The 23,491-nt window shown below is 41.4% G+C and overlaps 1 protein-coding gene across 2 annotated transcripts in view; it reads left to right on the forward strand.

The window, feature by feature from the left end:
• The window catches only part of asap2a (ArfGAP with SH3 domain, ankyrin repeat and PH domain 2a), a 197,836-nt gene that overhangs the window by 104,533 nt on the left and 69,812 nt on the right, over positions 1-23,491 (forward strand). For both annotated transcript variants that reach the window (XM_060853322.1, XM_060853332.1), the window contains exons 6-11: positions 238-367; positions 5,233-5,318; positions 5,518-5,593; positions 18,867-18,953; positions 22,384-22,487; positions 22,791-22,860. In XM_060853322.1, coding sequence (XP_060709305.1) covers positions 238-367; positions 5,233-5,318; positions 5,518-5,593; positions 18,867-18,953; positions 22,384-22,487; positions 22,791-22,860 — 553 coding nt within the window. The remainder of the gene's footprint in view (positions 1-237; positions 368-5,232; positions 5,319-5,517; positions 5,594-18,866; positions 18,954-22,383; positions 22,488-22,790; positions 22,861-23,491) is intronic.

Consider the following 23,491-nt stretch of genomic DNA (forward strand, 5'->3'; position numbering starts at 1 on the left):
TTCTTTCAAATGTATTTTGTGTGAAAACTCTGGAAAAGCAAATGGATTTGGAGGTTGACGATCGAAAAATATTTGAAGCAGAATCTCAAGATAAAATCATTTAATAAATCTGCCTTTGAACCAGTCTCGAGATTTATTGCATAAAACAATATGTGATCTTTGTGAGGTTTGAATGTTAAATTGGAAAAAAATTAATGTAATTTTAACATGACTGCAATACTATAATTTTGTTTGCAGTACAAAAATTGAAAAGGAGAAAAAAGAACATGCCAAGCAACATGGTATGATCCGCACAGAAATAAGTGGAGCAGAAATTGCTGAAGAAATGGAGAAAGAGCGGCGATTCTTTCAATTACAAATGTGTGAGGTAAATCAATTTTGGCAAATTGTGTTTTTTTTTAGTGCAGGCTATTGTAATTAGGATATTACAGGTGTGCAGTCCTTTATCTGAAATCCTTGGGGCCAGTTTTTTTTATCGGATTTCTGAAATTTTCAGATTTCAGAATAAATGACATTTTCACTGTGAACTAAAAAAAACTTACCAACAGCTGACCTACGTGTGACAAATATGAGCGCTGAGACACAATTGACGCCTGTCAGTGCTGGGCCATGCCACCATGTCACATCTGAGTGACGTGGGTCAAGTGAGTGTGGAGTTAGGTCACCTGTTCGCACTCCAAACAACCTTGTGATACAAAAAGAATGCACGAAAAAGACTTTGGATTTCGAAGCTTTTCGGATTTTGGATTTTCAGATAAACGATTGTGTACCTGTATTTGGTTAACTATTGCTGCACCGTGTGGGGCTATTTGTGTTGTTTTCAGTCATTACCTGTCCGATTTTATTTGGGATGGTTAGCTGCTAATTTTAAAATCTATTATTATAGTCTTGTCGATTAATTTACATTTATTTGTATGTAACATCTATTTGCATGCGTCAGTTGATTTTAAAATTGATTTTATGCTGCCTAAACATAAGTTGCAGTCATTTACAATTTGTCCACAATAATCTATAAAAGCTCCACCTCAATCAGAAATGTATACATCACAATTCCATTGTTTTCTTCCTTGGGCAGATTAGATGAATTCATGCAGCGTCATGTATATGTAAGAGTATAGCAATTTGGGTTAACTGAGCTGTCAGCTATGATTCAGTGGTTAAACTCTTGCCTCTTAGAAAGCTCTGGGTTCTGGAACCACCCTGGAGACAAATCTGGGGAGTACTACACAGTTGGAGGTGCCATTGTTTTGATGGGACATTAAATCACAGCCTCCTCAACCTTGTTAAGTGAACTTAGAAGATCCCTACTTTGCAGGAGAGCTGGTGTTCTGACCAATATCTATCCTGCATTAACATCATTGAAGAGAGAGCATTTATAATCATCTAGCAAGCAACAATTTGATTGCAGATAGTCAACATGGTTTCGTCAAGAGCAGGTCGTGTTTCACAAACCTCATTGAGTTTTTTGAGAAAGTGACCAAGCAAATGGATGAGGGTAGGGTAGTTGACGTGGTGTACTTGGACTTCAGTAAAGCCTTTGATAAGGTTCCACATGATAGGCGATTGGAGAAAATGCAGAGGCATGAGGTTGAGGGTAAATTAGCAGTTTGGATTAAAAACTGGCTTTCTGTAAGAAAGCAGCGAGTGGTGGTTGATGGAAAATATTCAGCCTGGAGTCCGGTTACTAGTGTAAACTGATCTGTTTTGGGACCACTGCTGTTTATTGTTTTTGTAAATGACTTGGAAGCAGGCACAGGTGGATGGGTTAGTAAGTTTGCAGATGACACTAAACTCTGTGGAGTAGTGAACAGTATGGAAGAATGTTGCAGGTTGTAGAGGGACTTGGATAAACTGGAGAATTAGGCTGAGGGGTGGCAAGTGGAGTTGAATGCAGATAAATGTGAGGTGATTCACTTTGGGAAGAATAACAGGAAGGCAGCATACTGGGCGACTGGAAAGATTCTTGGTAGTGTGGATGTGCAGAGGGATCTTGGAGTCCATGTACATAGATCCCTGAAAATTGCCACCCAGGTTGATAGTGCTGTTCAGAAGGCATACGGTATGTTAGGTTTTATTGGTAGAGGAATTGAGTTCTGGAACCGTAATGTCATGCTGCAGTTAGTGCAGCCACATTTGTAATATTGTGTACAGTTCTGGTCGCCTCTATTACAGGAAGCATGTGGAAGCATTGGGAAAGGTGCAGAGGAGATTTACAAGGATGTTGCCTGATCTGGAGGGAAGGTCTTATGAGGAAAGGTTGAGAGACTTGGGTCTGTTCAAGAGACATACAAGAAGATCAGAGGATTAGAAAGGATAGACAATGAAAGTCGTAGGATGATGACATCAGCTTGTCCGAGGGGGCATAACCACAAATTGAGGGGTGATAGACTTAAGACAGATGTCAGAGGCAAATTATTTACTCAGAGTGTTAAGGGCCTGGAATGCCCTGCCTGCCAGTGTAGATAACTCAAACACATTAGGAACGTTTAAACAATCATTGGACAAGCACATGAATAATGATAGGATTGTGTAGGGGGAATGGGCTTGGATTAGTTTTGGGCAGCACGGTGGTGCAGTGGTTAGCACTGTTGCCTCACACGCCAGAGATCCGGGTTCAATTCCCGCCTCAGGCGACTGTGTGGAGTTTGCACATTCTCCCTGTGTCTGCATGGGTTTCCTCCAGGTGCTCCGGTTTCCTCCCACAGTCCAAAAATGTGCAGGTTAGGTGAATTGGCCATGCTAAATTGCCCGTAGTGTTAGGTGAAGGGATAAAATGTAGGGGAATGGATCTGGGTAGGTGCACTTCGGCGGGTCGGTGTGGACTTGTTGGGCTGAAGGGCCTGTTTCCACACTGTAAGTAATCTAATCTAAGATCACCGCAACATTGAGGGCCAAACGGCCTGTTCTGCGCTGTATTGTTCTATGTTATAAGTCAGATTTTATGGTTGCATTGAGGAATGTTTTGTAGAAATTAACTGCCATTTTTCCTTTACGGGCAGCATGGTGGCTCAGTGGTTACGACTGCTGCCTCCCAGCACCAGGGACCCGGGTTCAATTAGAGCCTGAGCCAACTGTCTGTGTGGAGTTTGCATGTTCTCCCCATGTCTGCGTGGGTTTCCTCCGGGTGCTCCGGTTTCCTCCCACAATCCAAAGATGTGCAGGTCAGGTGAATTGGCCATGTTAAATTGCCCATGGTGTTAGGTGTGTTGTCAGGGATGAATATAGAGTGGGGGAATGGGTCTGGTTGGGTTACTCTTCAGAGGGTCGGTGTGGACTTGCTGGGCAGAAGGGCCTGTTTCCATACTGTAGGGAATCTAATCTAATCATGGGGCGACACAGTGGCTCAATGGTTAGCACTACTGTCTCACAGCACCAGGGACCTAGGTTCAATTCCCGCCTCAGATGACTGTCTGTGTGGAGTATGCACATTCTCCCTGTGTCTGCGTGGGTTTCCTCCCACAGTCCAAAGATGTCCAGGCCAGGTGAATTGACCATGCTAAATTTCCCATAGTGTTAGGTGAATTTGTCAGGAGTAAATATAGGGTAGGGGAATGGGTCTGGGTGGGTCACTCTTCAGAGAGTCTGTGTGGACTTGTTAGGCCAAAAGGACCTGTTTTCATACTGTAGGGAATCTAATCCAATCTAATCTAATCTAAATTGCAACAGTGGCTTTAGGTTAAAGCTTCCACTTCTTGATCCAAGAATGGTGACAGCTGGGGCATGGCTTCACTATGAATGGAAATGCCCACCAGATATTCTACCAGTCTGACACTTAAATCATCACTTGGTGAGCTTTCCACTGTGATCACCTCCAACGAAAAGAAAGTCCTGTCTGCCTGAACCTGCTAACCATCAGCCTGGCAGCTTGTGTAAATTGCACACTTCATTAGAGGTTGTGGCTTCTCATAGCACAACTTGGAAGTCTAGGAGCAGTGGCCACAGGAGGTGCATTCTCAGACATGTATCTCTACGTGTCTGTGTGGGCATTGGTGAGAGTCTTAGGGTGTGGAAAGCAGGGAAAGAGGTTGCTGGGGTCAGAGGCAAGCACAGAGGAATACTTTCAGCAACCACCTACTTTTTCTTGCCGTCTATACTGTTGCTCATTCTCAAAAAGCAGACTGTTCCATTGTACCAGTTAGGAAAGCTGCCAGTATTTCCATCTGCTGGAAACACACAATCACAGTGATGGCCAGAAAAGGCTCTTACAAGTTTTTATTTCCTTGTTTTCATTCATTTCTGTTTGCTCTATTCTCTTGGGATTTTGGAATATAAATCTTCATTTAGATTCCTGACAGTTGCTGATTCCCACAGGAAGCTCAGCTTGGGATTTTGGGATTTCTGTGATTTTCTTGAACTCTTACCCTCTTATCACAGATATACAAGTTGGTGCAACTACACAGTGGAATCCACCAATAGCTGCTGATGTGGATCCCATGTAAATTCTAGTAACTCGGTTCACTTCCAATTGACGACCTTACAGGAAAAATAATAATTTTCCTGGAAGTACTCGTGACTGAGCACGCATGCCTCCATTCGTATTGGTTGCTGGAAATATATCATGATAGTGTAAATTGAAACTATATAGAATTGCCGTGGTAGCTTGAATGTCTGGCTTTAAATCCCACTTGCTCAGAGATGTGTGACACAACATGTCTAAAAAGGTTGATTAAAATGGCTGTTAAATTAAGATCTTGTCCATGTCCCAGACACTCCTTTCATGGGATCAGTGTGTTGCTGCATAGCCAGCATTTACTGCATTTCCTTAATTGCCTAGAGAGGTTGGTGTTGAGCCATTATCTTGTACTTCTGCCGTCCATCAGGTACTCCACAGCATTGTTGTCAAGGAAGTCCCAGGAATTTGGCCCATAAGGATCAGAAGTGAAAGTTACGGGCACATACACTTTTACATTTCTGGTGGAACAGGGCTAAGGATTTTCACCCACATTGTTATCACAACTCATTTTTACGTATGTCAGTAAAGCCACACTATTAATGTTGTGTGCAGCATGTTGTATGCAACTTTCTTAGCAAATTTAGTAACCAACATACACTTATCTGTGATACATAATTCACAAATGTTCATGACAATTTAATTGTGTAGTTTATTAACAAGTTCCACTGGAACCAGCAGTTGTACATCTTCCTTGAGAACTTTTTTTTGTTATACTAGTTTTCTTTCATTTAATATTGAATTCTTCAGTATGTTCAGTTTAAAAATATTTTTTTCTACAGTATTTGCTTAAAGTCAATGAGATCAAGATTAAGAAAGGTGTTGACTTACTCCAGAATCTGATTAAATATTTCCATGCACAATGCAAGTAAGTTTTGTTTTGTGCTTTATTTCATGTTATCAAAAAATCATAACTGTTTTGATTATATGTTGAATTCTGTTAAAAAGAATTTATGCAGTATTTACTTCTAAAATTTGCCTCATTGTTTGCTCAGTTATTTGGTTATTATGCTAATAGTTTATTGTTGATATATAAGATGCGTTTCAATTTAACCATTTCGTAACAGTTTCTTTCAGGATGGCTTGAAGGCTGTAGAAAATTTAAAACCTTCCATGGAGAAACTGGCTACAGATTTGCATGCTGTAAGTGGAATTATGACTGTTTGAAATTTTATTTGTTTATTGAGGAAGTATTAAAATTGGTTGCAAATTATACTTGTTCATTCATGCCTTTGGCTCCAGACGTAACTGCTCCAATACATTCCTAGCTGTTCTCTCTCATTTCTACCTACTGTAAGCTTGATCATCCAAACCTGTACTGCCCGTATCTTAACTCGCCAATAGTCCTATTTCCTTATCTGTCCTGTAGCTCACTGACCAACATTGGCTCCTGGTCAAGCAATGCCATGTTTTTAAAATTCTCATCCTTGTTTTCACTTCCCAATGTAGCCTCAATCTTTAATATTTCTGTACCTACCTGTTAACTAACCTCATAAAAGTAGATTGTAGGTAATGTCTTAAGGGAGAAAGTGAGGACTGCAGATCGACTCCCACAGCACATTTACTATAAACTGACCGACTCCAACAGCTCATTTACTATAAACCGATCAACTCCCACACCTACCTAGATTACACCTCCTCCTACCCTGCCCCTGTAAAAACGCCATCCCATATTCCCAATTCCCTCGCCTATACTACATCTGCTCCCAGGAGGACCAATTCCAATACCGAACAACCCAGATGGCCTCCTCCTTCAAAGACCGCAATTTCCCCTCAGACGTGGTTGACGATGCTGTCCACTGCATCTCCTCCACTTCCCGCTCCTCCGCCCTTGAACCCTGCCCCTCCAATAGTCACTAGGACAGAACCCCACTGGTCCTCACCTACCATCCCACCAACCTCCAGATACATCGTATCATCCTTCATCATTTCTGCCACCTCCAAACAGACCCCATATATATTTCTCTCGCCCGCTGACCACCCCAACTCTATCAGCATTCCGGAAAGACCACTCCCTCCGCGATTCCCTCATCAGGTCACACCCCCCACCAACCCAACCTCCACTCCAGGCACCTTCCCCTGCAAGAAATGCAAAACTTGCGCCCACACCTTCCCCCTCACTTCCCTCCAAGGCCCCAAGGGATCCTTCCATATCCGTCACAAGTTCACCTGCACCTCCGCACATATCATTTGCTGCACCCGATGTGGCCTCCTCTCCATTGGGGAGACAGGCTGCCTACTTGCAGAACGCTTCAGAGAACACCTCTAGGACACCCGCACCAACCAACCCAACCCCCCCGTGGCTGAACACTTTAACACCCCCTCCCACTCCGCCAAGGGACATGCAGGTCCTTGGCCTCCTCCGTCGCCAGACCATGGCAACACGACGCCTAGAGGAAGAGCGTCTCATCTTCTGCCTAGCAACTCTCCAACCACAAGGGATGAACGCAGATTTCTCCAGCTTCCACATTTCCCCTCCCCTCACCTTATCTCTGTGCCAACCCTCGGACTCAGCACCGCCTTCTTGACCTGCAATCTTCTTCCCAACTCTCCGCCCCCAACCCCTCTCCGGCCTAGCACTCTCACCTTAACCTCCTTCCACCTATCGCATTCCCAACGTCCCTCCCCCAAGTCCCTCCCCCCATCTTTTATCTTAGTCTGCTTGACACACCCTCCTCATTCCTGAAGAAGGGCTTATGCCCGAAACGTCGATTCTCCTGCTCCTTGAATGCTGCCTGACCTCCTGCGCTTTTCCAGCAACACATGTTTCAGCAGTGTCTTATGGGAGGGATGCAAGGTGGAGATGTGAATAAATATTCCAGAGCTTGGGGCCTATATAATTGTAGGCACAATCAACAATATTGGAGTGATTAAAATTGGCAAAGAATAAGAAACTAGAATTGGAAGGATGCAGATATTTGAGGTTTGTGGGGCTGGAGAGTACAAAAGTATTGAAGGGTGAGGCCATTTGGGATTTGAAAAAAGTTTATGATCATCTAACATTTTCTCCTGATGAAACTTAATATCATTGTTTATGCTACTGGGATATTTTATTACAATAAAGGTGCTGTATAAATCCAAGATCTTAGTTGTTATGATGGCTTGTAGGTCTCATTTAATTTCTCATTTCTGTTGTCTGGTGACCACAGCAAGGGAATATTTTGGTCCTGTAATTGACTTTATTGCAAGACCAAGGTTGGAGAAAATACTTTACAATAACTATTATAATAAAGTATATGCAAGTGAATTTCACCAGACAATCTGATCCTCCATGGTTAAACAGCCTAGTGACATTCAAATCTGCAGTTTCTGCTTAAAGCTTTAGCAGCATTCAAATAAAGCCATCTTGATTGCACTCAGTTCTCTCAATTTCGCTCATGCACATGTCTTTCAGTATGGATTAGAAGTACTGGAATAGTGATCGTCATAATTGTAGAGGTGGAAAGTTGCATATATGTAAAGCCTTTGGATACCCTCAAAAAACATCTCAACATGTCAGTAGCCTTTTCCAAGGTTGAAAAGGACTGAAAAGTGACATCTGAAATAAAAGCAAAGGAAGCTATATTATGCTGCCATGAGCTTAGTATTACAGAGCAGTTTGACACTAAACTCATTGTCTGCTTGGGTAGAGATGATGTTGCAATAGGTGATTATAATGACAGTGCTGTATTATGCCACTCCACAGTGTGAAATTCCCATAGCATTGTAGCAGGTCTCTCATTAGGTCAGCTGTGGCTTGCAATCACTGTGATTGAATGTGGTAGCCTATGCTGCATGATAGTTGCTCATGTCCTCATAGTAAATGACAAGATTCTGCATCTGCCTGTTCGCCCAGGCCCTGAAAAGGCACTCTCTGCCAGTGCTGGATTGATGAGTTAAGACTATTGAAGTGGTGGATATCTTTGGTAGAAATGACTATTCAGACTATATTGGATTTACTGCTTTTGTTTTCTTTGGCCAGCTAGTTTGAGCTTGAGGCTACCTGTCATGATGTTTACTACCCTTTGAATTGATAACTTTTTGGTACTTCGTTCTTCAAGAATGTTATAAAGTGATATTAGGCACTGAGCCACATGAGATATTGGGACCAAGATCTTAGTACATCAGCCCATGGTTTGGTGACTAAGATTGAGGATATTCAAGAGGCTGGAATTAGAGGAGATATCTTGGAGTGTGGTGTGACTGGAGAAATTTAGAGTTGAGGAAAGGTATGGATATGGACTTAAAAATCAGGGATGACAATTTTAAAATAAGTGTTGCTTATCCAGGGGCTAATGTAGGTGAATGAAGAGATGGAGTTGATAAGCAAACTTGACTTGCTGCAAATTAGGGACTTAGCAATAACATCTGGATAACTTCAAGTTCCAGAAAGAATATGGAAGGCTGGCTAGAGATTGATTGGAATGATCAATACTCTGGATAAGAAAGGTGAGATGGAGTCAGGTGATATTACTGGTCATGTAATAGGCAGCCTTAGTCCAGTTAGGTAGTCTGAAGCTCATAATGTGTCAGAACTAACTCCAATATTGTGATCACACTGCAGTCAGGGAGAGGAATGGACTCAGTAGGTGGGGAAACCAGTTTGTAATGGAGACTGACTTGAAGTCAACTAATGGAAATGGGTGTGTCTGTAGACACAATGGAGAAGCCAAGAGATAGTATTGAGGTGGAAATTGGTGTTGTTAGTGTCTGGAGAAACTGGAATTGTGCATTTTGGATAGTGGCACAGAGGACAAGTATGTAGAGAAGGAAGAGGACAGAACTTGAGGATAGGCCTGAAGGGAGCAACAGAAGTGATGATGCAAGTGTAGGCTGAGAAGTCGTTGTAGGTGATTCTCTAGGTACAGTAACATAGCTAAGAATGGAAGCGCCAGCTAGATAGTTGAAAGATATTGGAGTAGGATGATGTGATCAACTATATCAAAGGCTGTAGCTGACGCGTCCAAATATGTGGAGATGGTGGCTGGAATCACCCTTTACTCACCAATAAAACTGGGCAAAGTCAATCAGAAAGGTGAACAATAAGAGAAAAATCACCCTTGTTCATGAAAATATAAGAATATATAAGGAGCTTCTTCTCCAATCAGGAGGTGTTTCTCTCTTGCATTTGCCGATAGACTCAACTGTGTCTCATAAATCATTGCACAAGGGAGAGAAGCAGCCTGGGATTGGAGATTAGAAAGTGAGTGGCAACACCTAAGTCTGCACCCTGGAATCATAGTGGACAGAGTGACTCTGTAGGGGAATAAAGAGAGACTGAGGTCAGGCAATTGAAAAGAAAAAAAGACTACCAAGAGTTGGAATTTGGGGCTGGTGTGTGGGAAGAGGAGAGTTGATAATAAGTGGGGTAGATGGCATCATCACTCTGCTTCTGGCTGATAATTTTTTAATGAATTTGCATCTTTTGAAAGCTGATGTTATATTGGCTCAGTGAATGAGTATTTCCTTTTATCATTTCAAAAATATTCTGAACTGCTTTATTTAATGCACTATTGTGCAATATGTTATAATTAACAATGGTCTTGCTGTTAACCTGTTTTGCAGTCGTGTGTTAACTACCTCTCAAAAAATTAGACTTGTAACCTCTGAGGAATCTTTTTTCTTCTTATCCTTGCTGTTTTAATGTGGTTAAAATGCGTAGTTCTATCTGGTTGGAATATTCTGGCTTTATGTATATGTGATGAAAATTCATTAGCTGATACCTTATTGGTCCACCGCTGGTGTATTTAGTGTGATGACCTTTTTGTGTGTAGTGTGTGTCAATTTTATTTTAAATGTTGCAAGGTTGTGCCTGTTGTTTTCTTGTGCCAACTTAATTACTGCTGTCTTCTTTGTGTTGAAGTCCTAAGTTTAATGGAGAAATAATTGGAGATAATTTTTTTCTAATTCTACTACTGAATCCAAGTAATCCATTCACTGTCTAAATATCTATAGTAATACATAGGAAACCCTTTGGTACTATTTAAATATGCTGTGTTCCCAGATTCCTATGTATATGTTTGCATAAGTTGGGTATGCTTTTTACTCATATATTGTCCCCTTTGATTTGGTAGGTAAAATGCATTGTTGAATTCAACATTATTTTTATTATTCCTAAGTATGTCAGTAAGAATATGATCTGTCAGGTTGGGGAAATTTATTAAAACTATTCAGGCAACTTGCATTTGCTTGTCTGTTTCTATGTTTGTTGACAGAATTTCAATCACCTTTGAAAAATAATGGTATTGGGGATTGCTGTGGTACTTACTGAGGCCTTTCTGTGTTAAGGGGTTCAAATCAATGCACAGAATTTTCCCCTCCCTAGTATGATGCAAGTAATCATGACAAAGATGGAAATATAGAGAAAGAATCCGATATGGAGAATTTTTCCCCAATTTTTCTCCGCTAGTCATAAACAGAGACTTCATAATCTTGCTATTATGCAGGAACTACCTAATTTCCATGTATTTGCATCTCATTAAAGTCCAAACTCCTTTGATTTTTGAAACCAAGAATTGCTGGAAAACTCGGCAGGTCTTGCAGTATCCATGAAGAGAAATCAGAGTTAACATTTCAGATGCAATGACTCTTCTTTAGTATTGTTCTGAAAAGATATGTAAATCAAAGTGAGTACCTGGTGGCTGCAGCTCACAAATCCAGGAAATTGCTTCTTCACACCCAAGTCTTTGCATGGTCCATTATCCTCCTCGAGCTGCCATTCACACAAGTCAGTGTCGGCAAAGTATCAGCCTCACGACATTGGCATGCCTCCTTTTGGGCCAACTCTCACACCAATTCAGTCCTTTAACATTTTGTTTGGAGCTCAGGGACACCAATATCTTGCACGTGTTTGCTAGATTGATTTGCATGCAGGAGACACATACTCTATACATCTGCGCAAGATGTATCTTGTGGCTTTTAGCTTGTTTTCTTAGTGCTCATTTGCTTTGCACTTATTTGGGTATTGCCAGTCTCTCTGTATTTAGGATTGCTTTCTAAAACCACTTACCTGAGAACTGGGATGCAGTGGCCAGCCTCTGCATGACTTGCTTTGTGTTTTTAGCATGGGGAAGAAGAATGCAGTTTGTGACAGTGGGGAGCTGTCAGGGATGTGAACACATTGTTGAGGAGCACCATGTAACATTATGTTGCACTTGTGCATTTGATAGCATTTTACTTGGTAAACACACTGCATATAGTTTAAACAAAATGGCATTGTCAAAGGGAAGCAGGACTAAGTAGGGTGAAGGGGTCTATCTTAGCCTCTGGACACACTTTCCTCATTCATGAAGAAGGGCATATGCCCGAAACACGAATCTCCTGCTCCTTGGATGCTGCCTGACTTGCTGCGCTTTTCCAGCAACACATTTTCAGCTCTGAAAGGGTCCATGGTCAGTCAGGGGCAATGACACAGTCAGTCAAAGGGCTTGTTTGATAATTCTATTGGAGTTGCCTATAGTTAGGTGCTTAGTCATAATGGAGTCTAGGATCTCTATCCTTGCAGTAAAAAGATTGGACTCCAGTCAATCCAACTGGTCAAGTAGCATGGGGATTATACTTTGGTTTGTCAGAGCTGTGGAGATGCCAATCCAGGTTTGGGTCATGATTGTTCTGGAAGTTTGGTCAATACTGGTTAGAGCTTATTTGGGCAGTCCAGGGAGTTTTGGAGAAAGGAAGCAACTCAGTTCTGGGGATGGACATCATTTTCTCAGATATCTGAGAGAATGGTGAAAGTGACAGGGGAAATTGTAGTTCGTAAGAAAGGACCTCATAGTGATTAGAAGAGGACTGGGAGCTCTGAAAGGGAGCATTGAAGCATTTCACAGTAACTCTGGCCTCTATGTGGGGATGGTACAAGGCGATGGGAAGCCATGGGAATTTCCAAAGTTGTGGGCATGTTAATAATTTTTTGAAGGGGCTCACTGAATCTGAGAGGCTAAAAGATCAGAAATGTGATGCTGGAAAAGTACAGCAGGTTAGGCAGCATTGGAAGAGCAGGAGAGACCTAAGCCCTTAATCAGGAATGTGATGGGGGAAGGGGCTGAGAGATAAATAGAAGGGTGGGGCTGGGGGAAAGGTAGCTGGGAAGGTGGTAGGTGATGAAGGTCAGTGGGGAAGGTGGAGCAGATAGGTGGGAAGGAAGATGAATAGCTAGGACAAGTCAAGAGACCAGTGCTGAATTGAAGGGTTGGACCTGGGATGAGGTGGTGGCAGGGGAGATTTGAAATTGAGGTGGGGAGGGAGATATATCTCTGATGGTGGGGTCTGATTGTAGGTGATGGAAATGGCGAAGGATAATGTGCTGTATCCAGAGATCACTGGGGTGGAAGTTGAAGGGGTGGGGTTCAAGGGTAGAGGTGTGGGAAGTGGAGGAGATGTGCTGGAGGGCACTGCTGATCATGTGGGAGGGGAAATTGTTGTCCTTGAAGTACAAGACCATCTGGGATATCCTGGAATGGAATTGTTCCTGCTGGGGGCAGATAAGACTGAGGCAGAGGAATTGGGAGTAAAGGATCACATTTTTACAGGAGGCGGGATGGGAGGTGGTGAAGTCTAGGTAGTTGTGGGACTTGATGGGCTTGAAATAGATGTCCATGTTGAGTCAGTAGCCAGAGATCGAGATTGACAGGTTCATGAAGGGGAGGGGGGTTTCTGAGATGGTCCAAGTGAACTCAAGGTCAGGGTGGAAGGTATTACTGAAGTTGATGAACTGTTCAACTTCTTCATGGGAGCATGAGATGGCACCAATACAGTCATCAATGTAACGTAGGAAAAGGTGGGAGATGGTGCCAGGGTAACTGGACTATTCCATGTACTCTACGAAGAGCCAGACATACCTGAGGTACATGTGGGTACCCAATGCTACCCTTTTGGTCAGAAGGAAGTGGGAAGATTCCAGGGAGATATTTTAAGGATGTGGACCAGTTCTGCCAGTCAAATGATTGGCACCTCTTCAAAGGATACGTGGAACAATCCATCATCCACAGTTACCTCAGCACCATCCCCCACATTTTCCTCCACTACAGTGATGACTGTGCCACCTTGTGCTCCCATGAGGAGGTTGAACAGTTTATCAACTTCACTAATACCTTCCACCCTGACCTTAAGTTCACCTGGACCATCTCAGCATCCCCCTCCACTTCCATCTTTATCTCTGGTGACCAACGCAATACAGACATCTATTTCACACATTCCCCCCCCCCCCCCCCCCCCCCCCCCCCCCCCCCCCCCCCCACCCCCATCCAACCAACTCGCCCTCCACACCAGGCACCTTCCCTTGCCACCACAAAATGTGTAAAACCTGTGCCCAGACCTCCCCCTCCTCTCCTCCATCCAAGGCCCCAAAGAATATTCTCACATCCGGCAGAGATTTTTCTGCATATCCACCCACCCCATCTACTGTATCCTTTGCTCTCGATGTGGTCTCCTCTATATCAGGGAGACAGGGCACCAACTTGTGGGGTGTGTCAGGGAACGACAACTCTGGTACAGACACACCAAACAACCCCACCACCCTTTGGCCGACCACAAGTGACCCTTGTTCAGAACTAATGCCAGCTAAGAAAAGGTCCTTTACATGTGCTGAAGATAGGGCATGGATGGGCCAGAGAGTAAAGGAATGAATGATAAGTGGAGGAAGTGGGTGGCACAGTGGTTAGCATTACTGCGTCCCGGGTTCATTTCCCGCTTCAGGTGACTGTGTGGAGTTTGTACATTCTCCCCGTGTCTGCATGGGTTTCCTCAGGGTGCTTCGGTTTTCTCCCACAGTCCAAAAATGTGCAGGTTAGATGAATTGGCCATGCTAAATTGCCCATAGTGTTCGTTGCAGGGGTAAATGTAGGGGAATGGATCTGGGTGGGTGCACTTGGGTGGGTCGATGTGGACTTGTTGGGCCAAAGGGCCTGTTTCCACACCGTAAGTAATCTAACGTAATCTAAATGTCCAAAGGGAGAGGAAGACACTGAATCAAGGGGATGGATTATCCTATACGAGGGAAAAAGAAGAGGTGATAATGTGGACGATAAGTAGGTGAAAATGGGTGGCTCAGCTGAAAGCAGCTCATTTGATGACAGGGCCTGGGTGTAGGGGTGGGAAAAGGACAGGGAAGAAGGTGTTCATCATTGAACTAAAACCATTGAATTCAATATTGAGTCCTGAATGCTGCATGATCCACAAGCAAAAAATGAGATGCTTGCACTGAGCCTTGCTGGAGCACAAGACAGAAAAGTTGGCCAGGGTACATGTTAAAGTGTTAAAATGGCAGGTTACTGGAAGTTTGGGGTCATTTTAGTGGACATCGTATCTGTTCCACAAAGTGGTTGCCCAGTCTGCGATTCATCTCCCCAGTGTACAGGAGAGCAGGGAATACAGTAGACCAGATTGATTGAACTGTAGGTCAATTGCTGCATAACCCCTGAAAGGTGTGTCTGGAGCCTTGGATAGTGAGGAGGGAGGAAGTAAATGGGCAGGTAGAAGGTATTGAGTTACACCTTCTACGATTGCATAGTAAGGTCCCATAGGGGTGTGGGAAGATATTAGGATTGGAGAGATTGTGGACTAGGATTAGATTAGATTACTTACAGTGTGGAAACAGGCCCTTCGGCCCAACAAGTCCACACCGACCCGCCGAAGCGCAACCCACCCATACCCCTACATTTACCCCTTACCTAACACTACGGGCAATTTAGCATGGCCAATTCACCTGACCCGCACATCTTTGTGACTGTGGGAGGAAACCGGAGCACCCGGAGGAAACCCACGCAGACACGGGGAGAACGTGCAAACTCCACACAGTCTGTCGCCTGAGTCAGGAATTGAACCCGGGTCTCAGGCGATGTGAGGCAGCAGTGCTAACCACTGTGCCACCGTGCCACCCACAATCCCCTGCTTCCTGCTAGTTGTCCCACTACTGTCTAGGTGCAATCCCCACATCTATAGTCAGGGTGAAGGAAGCTTGCTCTGTGGGCTTGCAAGACTTAGGCAGTCATATCCCGGTACCTTTAGAGCTAAACGGTCCAGACCTGTTTCACCGTCCTTGGCTTGCAGATTTTGATATCATATGCAGGGGAGAACTGAAAGGCCCAGCACCTCTGGTCTATCATGAGAAGAACCTCTGGGGATTGTATAAAATTTTTTTATTTGCTCATAGAAAATGGGCATCACTGGCCCAACAGTATTTATTGCCTGTTCCTAGTTGCTCTTGAGAAGGTGGTGATGAGCTGCCTTCTTGATTCACGGCAGTCGATGTGCTGTAGGTAGATCCACAATGCTATTAGGGAGGGAATTCCAGGAGCTTGACCTAGCAACAGTGAAGGAACAAAGGTGTGTTTCCAAGTCAGGATGGTGAGTGGCTTGGAGGGGAATTTGCAGGTGGTGGTGTTCCCATATATCTGCTGTCCTTGTTCTTCTAGTTGGAAGGTATTGTGAGTTTGAAAAGTGCTGTGTAATGAGCCATGGTGAATTCCTGCAGAGCTTCTTGTAGGTGATACACATTTGCTGTTGTTCAGTGTTGGTGGTGGAGGGATTGGATGTTTGTGGATGTTGTGCTAATCAAGGCTGCTACTTTGTCTTGGGGTGATGTCCAGCTTCTTGAGTATTGATGGTGGTGCGCACATTTGGACATATGGGAGGTTTCTAACAGATTCTTGACTTGTGCCTTGTTAGTGGACAGATGAAGTTGGGAGGTAAGTTACTCATTGCATAACTCCCAGCATCTGCCCTGCTCTTGTAGCTGCTACACTTATATGGTGAGTCCAAATCAGTTTCTGGTTCATGGTAACCCAGTGTATTGGTTCAGTAATGGCATCATTGAATAACAAGGGGTAGTGATTTGCTCATCTCTTATTGGAGACGGTTATACTGTAGCTTACCCCGCCCCCAACTTATACTATAAGCCCCCCAACAGCCAGTGAAACATTGAAGAACATATATGTCGTAAGATAATTGATGATGCACTGGTAGCAGGGTTATCATAGTGGGTGATGTTAACTCCCTCAGAGCAAGAGGTTTAGATGGGGCAGAATTTGTTGATTGCATCCAAGAGGGTGTTTATTGAAACACTAAAGGAGGGGCCATACTGGACCTTGTATTAGGTAATGAGCCTGGCCAGGTGACTGACCTTTCAGTGGGAGAGCATTTTGGGAACAGTTATCAGAATTCCTTAAGTTTTAAGATAGCTATGAACAAGGATAAGTCAGGACCTTGCAGGAGGGTACTAAATTTGGGGAGAGGAAATTGAGGCAGGAGCTGGGGAGTGTTAACTAGAAGGAGCTGTTATCTGGCAAGTCCACATTTGAAATGTGGGAGTTGTTTAAAGATCTGATGAAAATTCAAAACTGACCTGTTCCAGTAAGGAAATAAGGGCACGAATGGCACGATAAGGAACCCTTGGAAACCAATGGAGGTTGTGAATTTAGTCAAAAGGTAAAAAGAATTATAGGTAATGTTTAGGAAGCTGAAATTGGAAATGGTCCGCCTGGAACATGAAGAAAACAGGAAAGTACTCCAGCAGGGAATTCAGAGAGCAAGAAGGGCCATGAAATGACCATGGCAAGTTGGGTTAAAGAGATAGCCCAAGGTATTCTATACATACATTAGAAACAAGAAGATAACTGTGGAGAAGGTAGGACTACTCAAGGATAAAGGAAGAAACTTGTGCTTGAAGGCAGAGGATGTGGTTGAGATCCTAAATGAGTAATTTGCAACGGTATTCACTCCGGAAAAAGATATTGAGGATAGTGAGATTTGTTTGGAGCATGCTTATATCCTAAGGCATTTTGAGATCAGAAAGAAGTGGTGTAGGGCCTCTTGAAGAGTTTTGAGGTGGGTAAATCCCCAGGGCTCGATGGTATCTACCCCAGGTTATTAAGAAAGGCAATAGAGGAGATTACTGGAGCCTTGACTAAGATCTTTGTATCCTTGTGAGCCACTGGAGAGTTCCCAGACAACGGGTGAGTAGCTAATGTTGTTTCTCTGTTCAAGAATAAAAGCTGTAAACCGATGAGTCTTTCATCAATGATTGGAGAGCTATTACAGAGAATTCTTAGGGATAGGACTTACAAGCATTTGGAAAAGGTTGGCCTAATTAGGGACAGTCGGCATGGTTTTATGGGGGGGAGGCAGGTTATGTCTTACTAATTTGATTTGAATTTTTCAAGGAGGTGACAAAGGTGATCGATGAGGGTAGAGCAATGTTGTCTACATGGATTTTAGTAAGGCTTATGACAAAGTCCATCATAGTAGGCTTATCTGGAAGATTAACACTGGAAGGTTAGCACTGCTGCCTCACAGCGCCTGAAGACCCGGGTTCAATTCCCGACTCAGGCGACTGACTGTGTGGAGTTTGCATGTTCTCCCCGTGTCTGTGTGGGTTTCCTCCGGGTGCTCCGGTTTCCTCCCACAGTCCAAAGATGTGCGGGTCAGGTGAATTGGCCATGCTAAATTGCCCATAGTGTTAGGTAAGGGGTAATGTAGGGGTATGGGTGGGTTTCGCTTCGGCGGGTCGGTGTGGACTTGTTGGGCCGAAGGGCCTGTTTCCACACTGTAAGTCTAATCTAAAAAAATTAAGATGCATGGGATCCACAGTGACTTGGCTGCATGGATTCAGAATTGGCTTGCCCATAGAAAGCGTAAGGTAGTGGTAGAAGGGTGTTTTTCTTGCTGGAGGTCCGTGACTCGTGGTTTCCACAGAGATGGATTAGAGGGTATGAGCTATAAGGAGAGTCTAGCAAAACTCGGATTGTTTTCTCTGGAGCAGCAGAGGTTGAGGGGAGACTTGACAGAAGTCTATAAAATTGAGATGCCAAGATAAGATTGACAGCCAGAATCTTTTTCCCCAGAGTTGAAATGCCTAATGCTAGGGGGCATGCATTTAGGACTTTTAGAGAATCACCTCCACTCCAGAGTATTGGGCTAGTCCTTGCAAACAGCACTTAGCCTTCTCTGAAGTCACTGTTTTTAAAATAAAATACATTTTATGTCTTGTCCCTGAAACCTAGTAAAATCAGTAATAATGTTAGAGATTTTAGCCCAAAACACCTGAGAATATAAACACAACCAGCATTTAAAGACTTAAAACAGTTAAGAGATGGCTGAAATTTAGTGGGAGATGTTCCAAATTAATAACTAAATAAAGAGAAGCAAACAAAAGAAAATGCAAGGTGTGCTATTTAGTTTGATGGTGCTGTACTGATCCTTTTGAGGATGAGTTGGGCTCCGAGTATTTTTAGCTCCCCGAGTTGGTTCAGGTTGGGAGCTAACAACCAATGAAATTATTTTTTTAAATAAGTAGGACAATTTTGCATTTATCATTCTTATCATTATCATTAAACTGTGGTAGTACTTTGTAAGCATGTGATTTTCTTAATTATTATTTAATCTGTACTTATGGGGGAAAAAAGCACATGAGAACTACTTTTGGTATGTGAAATATTTCTAGATAAAACAAGTACAGGATGAGGAAAGAAAACAACTGGTTCAACTTCGAGATGTATTAAAAGCAGGGCTACAGGTAGAACAAAAAGAGGTAAGCAATTTATTTTATGCTGTCTATGCATCCCTATTGTTCAAGTTATTTGTCACTTTGGTGTAGTTTGTATAGAGAAACGTATCTACATATTAACCGAAGACAAGTCTGTCCTAATTTTACAACAAATGTTAAAATTCAGGTGTCCTTAAATTACAGTAACAATTGTTTCCAAAATATTCAGATGTCTGAGATATTTATGTCCATAAGAATGAATTGAATGATGTTCACTTTTTGAGTATTATGAAAATATTAAAGCTACAAAACTAGTGATGCAACAGACATTTTGATGGGACGTTTCTATGCTACCAGAAAGTTCCAAATATACGTTTTGTATCTCCAATGGGTTAAAAAATTTTGGAAATTACAACATTGTTTTGATTTCTACCAGTTGGAATTGATTAAGAACATAAAATAGAAAAATAACAATTTTGAATTGGCTTTGATTGATATATTTGTATTTCAAAAGTCTTACATCAGAGTGATTCATTAAAATATTCCTCAAACACCTTAAGTATTTCAATCTTTATTGATTTTCACAGTTGGATGAAGTTAGAGAAAAAGACATCATGTGAAAACCTCATTGGGAATGTTGCCTTCTATTTAACAGCACATATAGTATATTAGACAGTTCATGTTACAGCACTAAAACTATATTATGCTTGGACCCACTGCCTGGATTTTTTTTCTCTGCTATTTGTTAATAGTGCAAAGGTTTGCACCCCCACTTTGAAAGAGGAAAGTGAATGTTGGAGGGAGTATATCCACATGGATAAAGGACCTGCCAAGTATAGAAAATGCTGGAAGAAAGGGGACATTTTTCAGGATGGAAAAATGTCACTCGTAGTGTGCCACAGGGATCAGTGCTGGAGCCACAATTACTTACAATGTGTATTAATGACTTGAATGTTGTTATGGATCAGACCAAGCCCCCTTAAAATATTCAGAAGATAGTCTAGACCGTACCTTTTTCCTGTTTTAAAGGTAAATGTAAGGTGTTGATATCCAGATGCAATTCAATCGGTCAATCTACCAGATCTAAAGCAAAACACACTTTATTCCTCAACACAACCTGTCTAAGGATATCATCAGTGACCACTGCTCAAACCTGGTGCTGCTGGAACTGCAGTACTACTGGCAAATAAGATTGGCTGACAGCTTGTTAAGGTGGTAAATTAAGTGTCCTTGGGATATAATAGTGGCTACCCTGCAGCCATTTAATCTGAGATACATTCCTGCCAACTCTCATCCCAAGCCCAAACATCTTAAAAATCCCGTCAGTATGTTCACAGTGGGTTTTAATTTGCATGGAACTAGATCATTCTCTGTTTGTAATGTGTAGAGAATTACTGAGGCTATTGATGCTTGAGATATTCTGTAAATGTTACATTTGTCTATGTATAAGTTATCAATTAGGTTATATGAATGCAGTATAACAGATTTCATTTGGTTTTCAATAGACATGATATGCAATGTCTTATATTTGTTATGTTATTAATGTGATTTGCTAAATTTTTTGTAACTGATCCTTTGTTTCCTTCCAAAATGCAATTCACTTTATGATCAAAGTCTAGGAGAGTAAGTTGTTCCTGTTTTATCTAGTGTTTAAGTGTTATTTGGTGATAGTTTATTGTTTAATTTTGGTCTGATGATATTTATTTTTAAGTTTTATTTGATTATGTTGCCTTAATATAAATATGTACTGTCCATATTTTGAAACAAAAAGAAAGCAAAACATTGATATTGTCAACTTTGGATTTTGTTGGTGGTGTTGTGTTTTTTTTAAATTAGTTGGCATAATTTGCAAGTTAATTTCTGATCGACCTGCTGACAATTGTTACAAAGTTTTTTTAAATCTGTTAGATTTTTTAACTTACAAAAGTGGCTCATGCATTTTTGTATGATTGACTCTAGATCCTGTTGTGCAAACACTTCCCTGAAACTTGATGCAAATTAAAGCTACTTTTCTGATTTGCATTAAGTCATAATGACATACTTGCAGTCTTTATTGCAAGAAGTAGAAGTTGGATAGGTTGCCAAAGAAAATTTCCATTACGGAGCTATTTAAGAAAGTTAACAGTGGGAAACCTGAATTAGCTAGCCCAACATCTGTTGTAGAAAATTGCTAGAGTTTATAAGGATAAGTTGACTGAACACCTTGGAAAATCTCCAGCTGATCAAAGGGCTAGCATGGATTTATAGAGGATATGTTATTGTTGATTGAATTTCTTGAAGGGAACATCTATGGTATGATGTATGTGAATTTCAAGAAGGCATTTGATAAAGTCCTTCAGTGATTTTTAATTATCGCTCATGGAGCTGAAGGCAAATTATTTTCTGATTAGGATATTGGCTGAGCAGGCAACCATAAATTTACTAAAATTATACCTAGACTCCAAAGGTTAAATAATGGAAGTAAAGATACTCAAACTAGGGTTATGTCTCCTAGATTTTAAATCATTTGAGGTGATCTAATTAAAGTTTTTTAATTGTTAAGGGAAAGTAATATTGTTAGTTGGAAAGTCTAGAGCTAAGGGTTGTAGTGTTAAAAATTGAAACCATGCTTTTCAGGAGTGAAATTAGGAAGTTTTTTTTAATGTGAAGTGTGGTGGAAGTTTGGAACTATCTTTCAGAAATTGCAAAAAATGCTAAAATTATCAATTTTAAAAGTCAGATTGATAAAATTTTTGTAGCCAAAAATATCAAAGACGATGATTCAAAAGCAGGTGTATGGAGTTAGCTTGCACCTCAGCTATGATCTCATTGAATGGCAGAACAAGCTTGAGGGGCTGGATGCCCTACTTGTCAGGAAACATCATTATTGTTGAAGCCCCATAAATTTTGAGATGTATCGAAACTTGGAATGGGTTAGCACAACTTTTAATGTGACTATCTTGACTATCTTGCCTTTTCAGGGGAACGGAAATAAAAATGCCGCAATGCGTGAGATTAACATGTGGTGGTATTTGCTCATGCTGTAAACAGCTCAAGAAGAGTTTAATTTATAATTTCAGCTGAAGATAGAGATTATGTGTTATGACATTTTTGTAGTCTGCCCAATACTTATGTGAAAGACAATAATTAGACTGAAATTACACTCCTATGATACGTGTCAAATTGCACAAGTCCGTATTGACATGAATAACTTCAAGCTACCTATATTTCACATTAGCAGATCTTCTACAGACAGTTCAGCAGAGAATAATAAATCCTGTAACTAAGTTTGAATTGTGAAAAAAAAATGACATTATGTATTAGTAGATAATGGAGCCCATTATCAAACAAAATAGGAGATAACCGAGCAATCATCAGTGAAGAGAATAGGGTTAGCAATTGAGGTGTAACCCCTCACCCTCCTTCCTTTGACTCACATTAAGATAGCTATTTGATTACTCCTCAGTATGTAATTTCAATTAATACTCTTCTTTAGGACTCGCAGGTTCGTCCAAGTACAACATACAGCTTGCATCAACCTCAGGGAAACAAGGAACATGGAACTGAAAAGTGTGGATATCTGTATAAAAAAAGTGATGGGTAAGTTGAAAGATGTTTTTTCTAAAACATTGAACCACTTTAAGAAACTTGTGAAGGGTTCTATAACCATGTTGGAAACACCTCCCAATTCATAAGAGCGATAGTCCATTAAAACTGCCACAAAAACCAAATATTTCTTGAAAATTGACAGAACTGGGTAGAACTGGAGCTACAATGTAATAGTCTCAAATGTAGAGGCTGAAAACGATCCTCCATTCAAAATATGTTATATTATCAAAGATTGCTGAGACTTGGATTAAATGCAAAATGTGCAAATTTAATGTTAATGTATTTTATTTACAGAATCAGGAAAGTGTGGCAGAAAAGGAAATGTACAGTAAAAAATGGTTATCTTACAATATCACATGGAACGGTATGTTAATGATTTTGTTTCATATCATAGGAATTGGAGAACTTTTCATATCATCTAGTTGCTTTCTTTAATGTTTAAATCTGTGAGCTACTGAAAATTTGGCCAGATATCTAGTATTGTATCCAAGTCTCATTATTTCGGTTTTATTTGAAGCAACTTAATGGATAAATATGTCTTTTCAAAATTTTGAAGGGTACCAGCATCTTTTTTGAAGAACTAGCCACACAAATGTGGTACAAAGGTCATTAATTGTGGTTACTTCAAGTGTAGATTAGAGTGTATTAATGACTTTTGTTTACAGATCTGTGTAAGAAACTGCATTAAAACTCTTATCAAAATTTAGAATAAAGCAGTCCAAAGTCTGCCTAAATTCTCTAAACAGTGTACCATTTTAACTGATTGCTATATGTAAAATCATTGGAATTATACCTGGAAAGTCCCAGCATTGATTATTTCTAAGAAATAAAAGGACCACAATTTCTACAGCAGTTCCAAGTTAATGAAAGTATGTGCTGCTTTATTTTGTGCTTGGTATGATGCTTTTTTTCAGTTGGGTCCGCTACTGAAACTGCTCTTAGATATAATGACTAGAGACTTAGCCTTGATGGGCTAGATTTTCTCCCCAAGATAG

The sequence above is a fragment of the Hemiscyllium ocellatum genome, chromosome 3 (assembly GCF_020745735.1).
Source record: "Hemiscyllium ocellatum isolate sHemOce1 chromosome 3, sHemOce1.pat.X.cur, whole genome shotgun sequence".
Lineage (NCBI taxonomy): Eukaryota > Metazoa > Chordata > Chondrichthyes > Orectolobiformes > Hemiscylliidae > Hemiscyllium > Hemiscyllium ocellatum.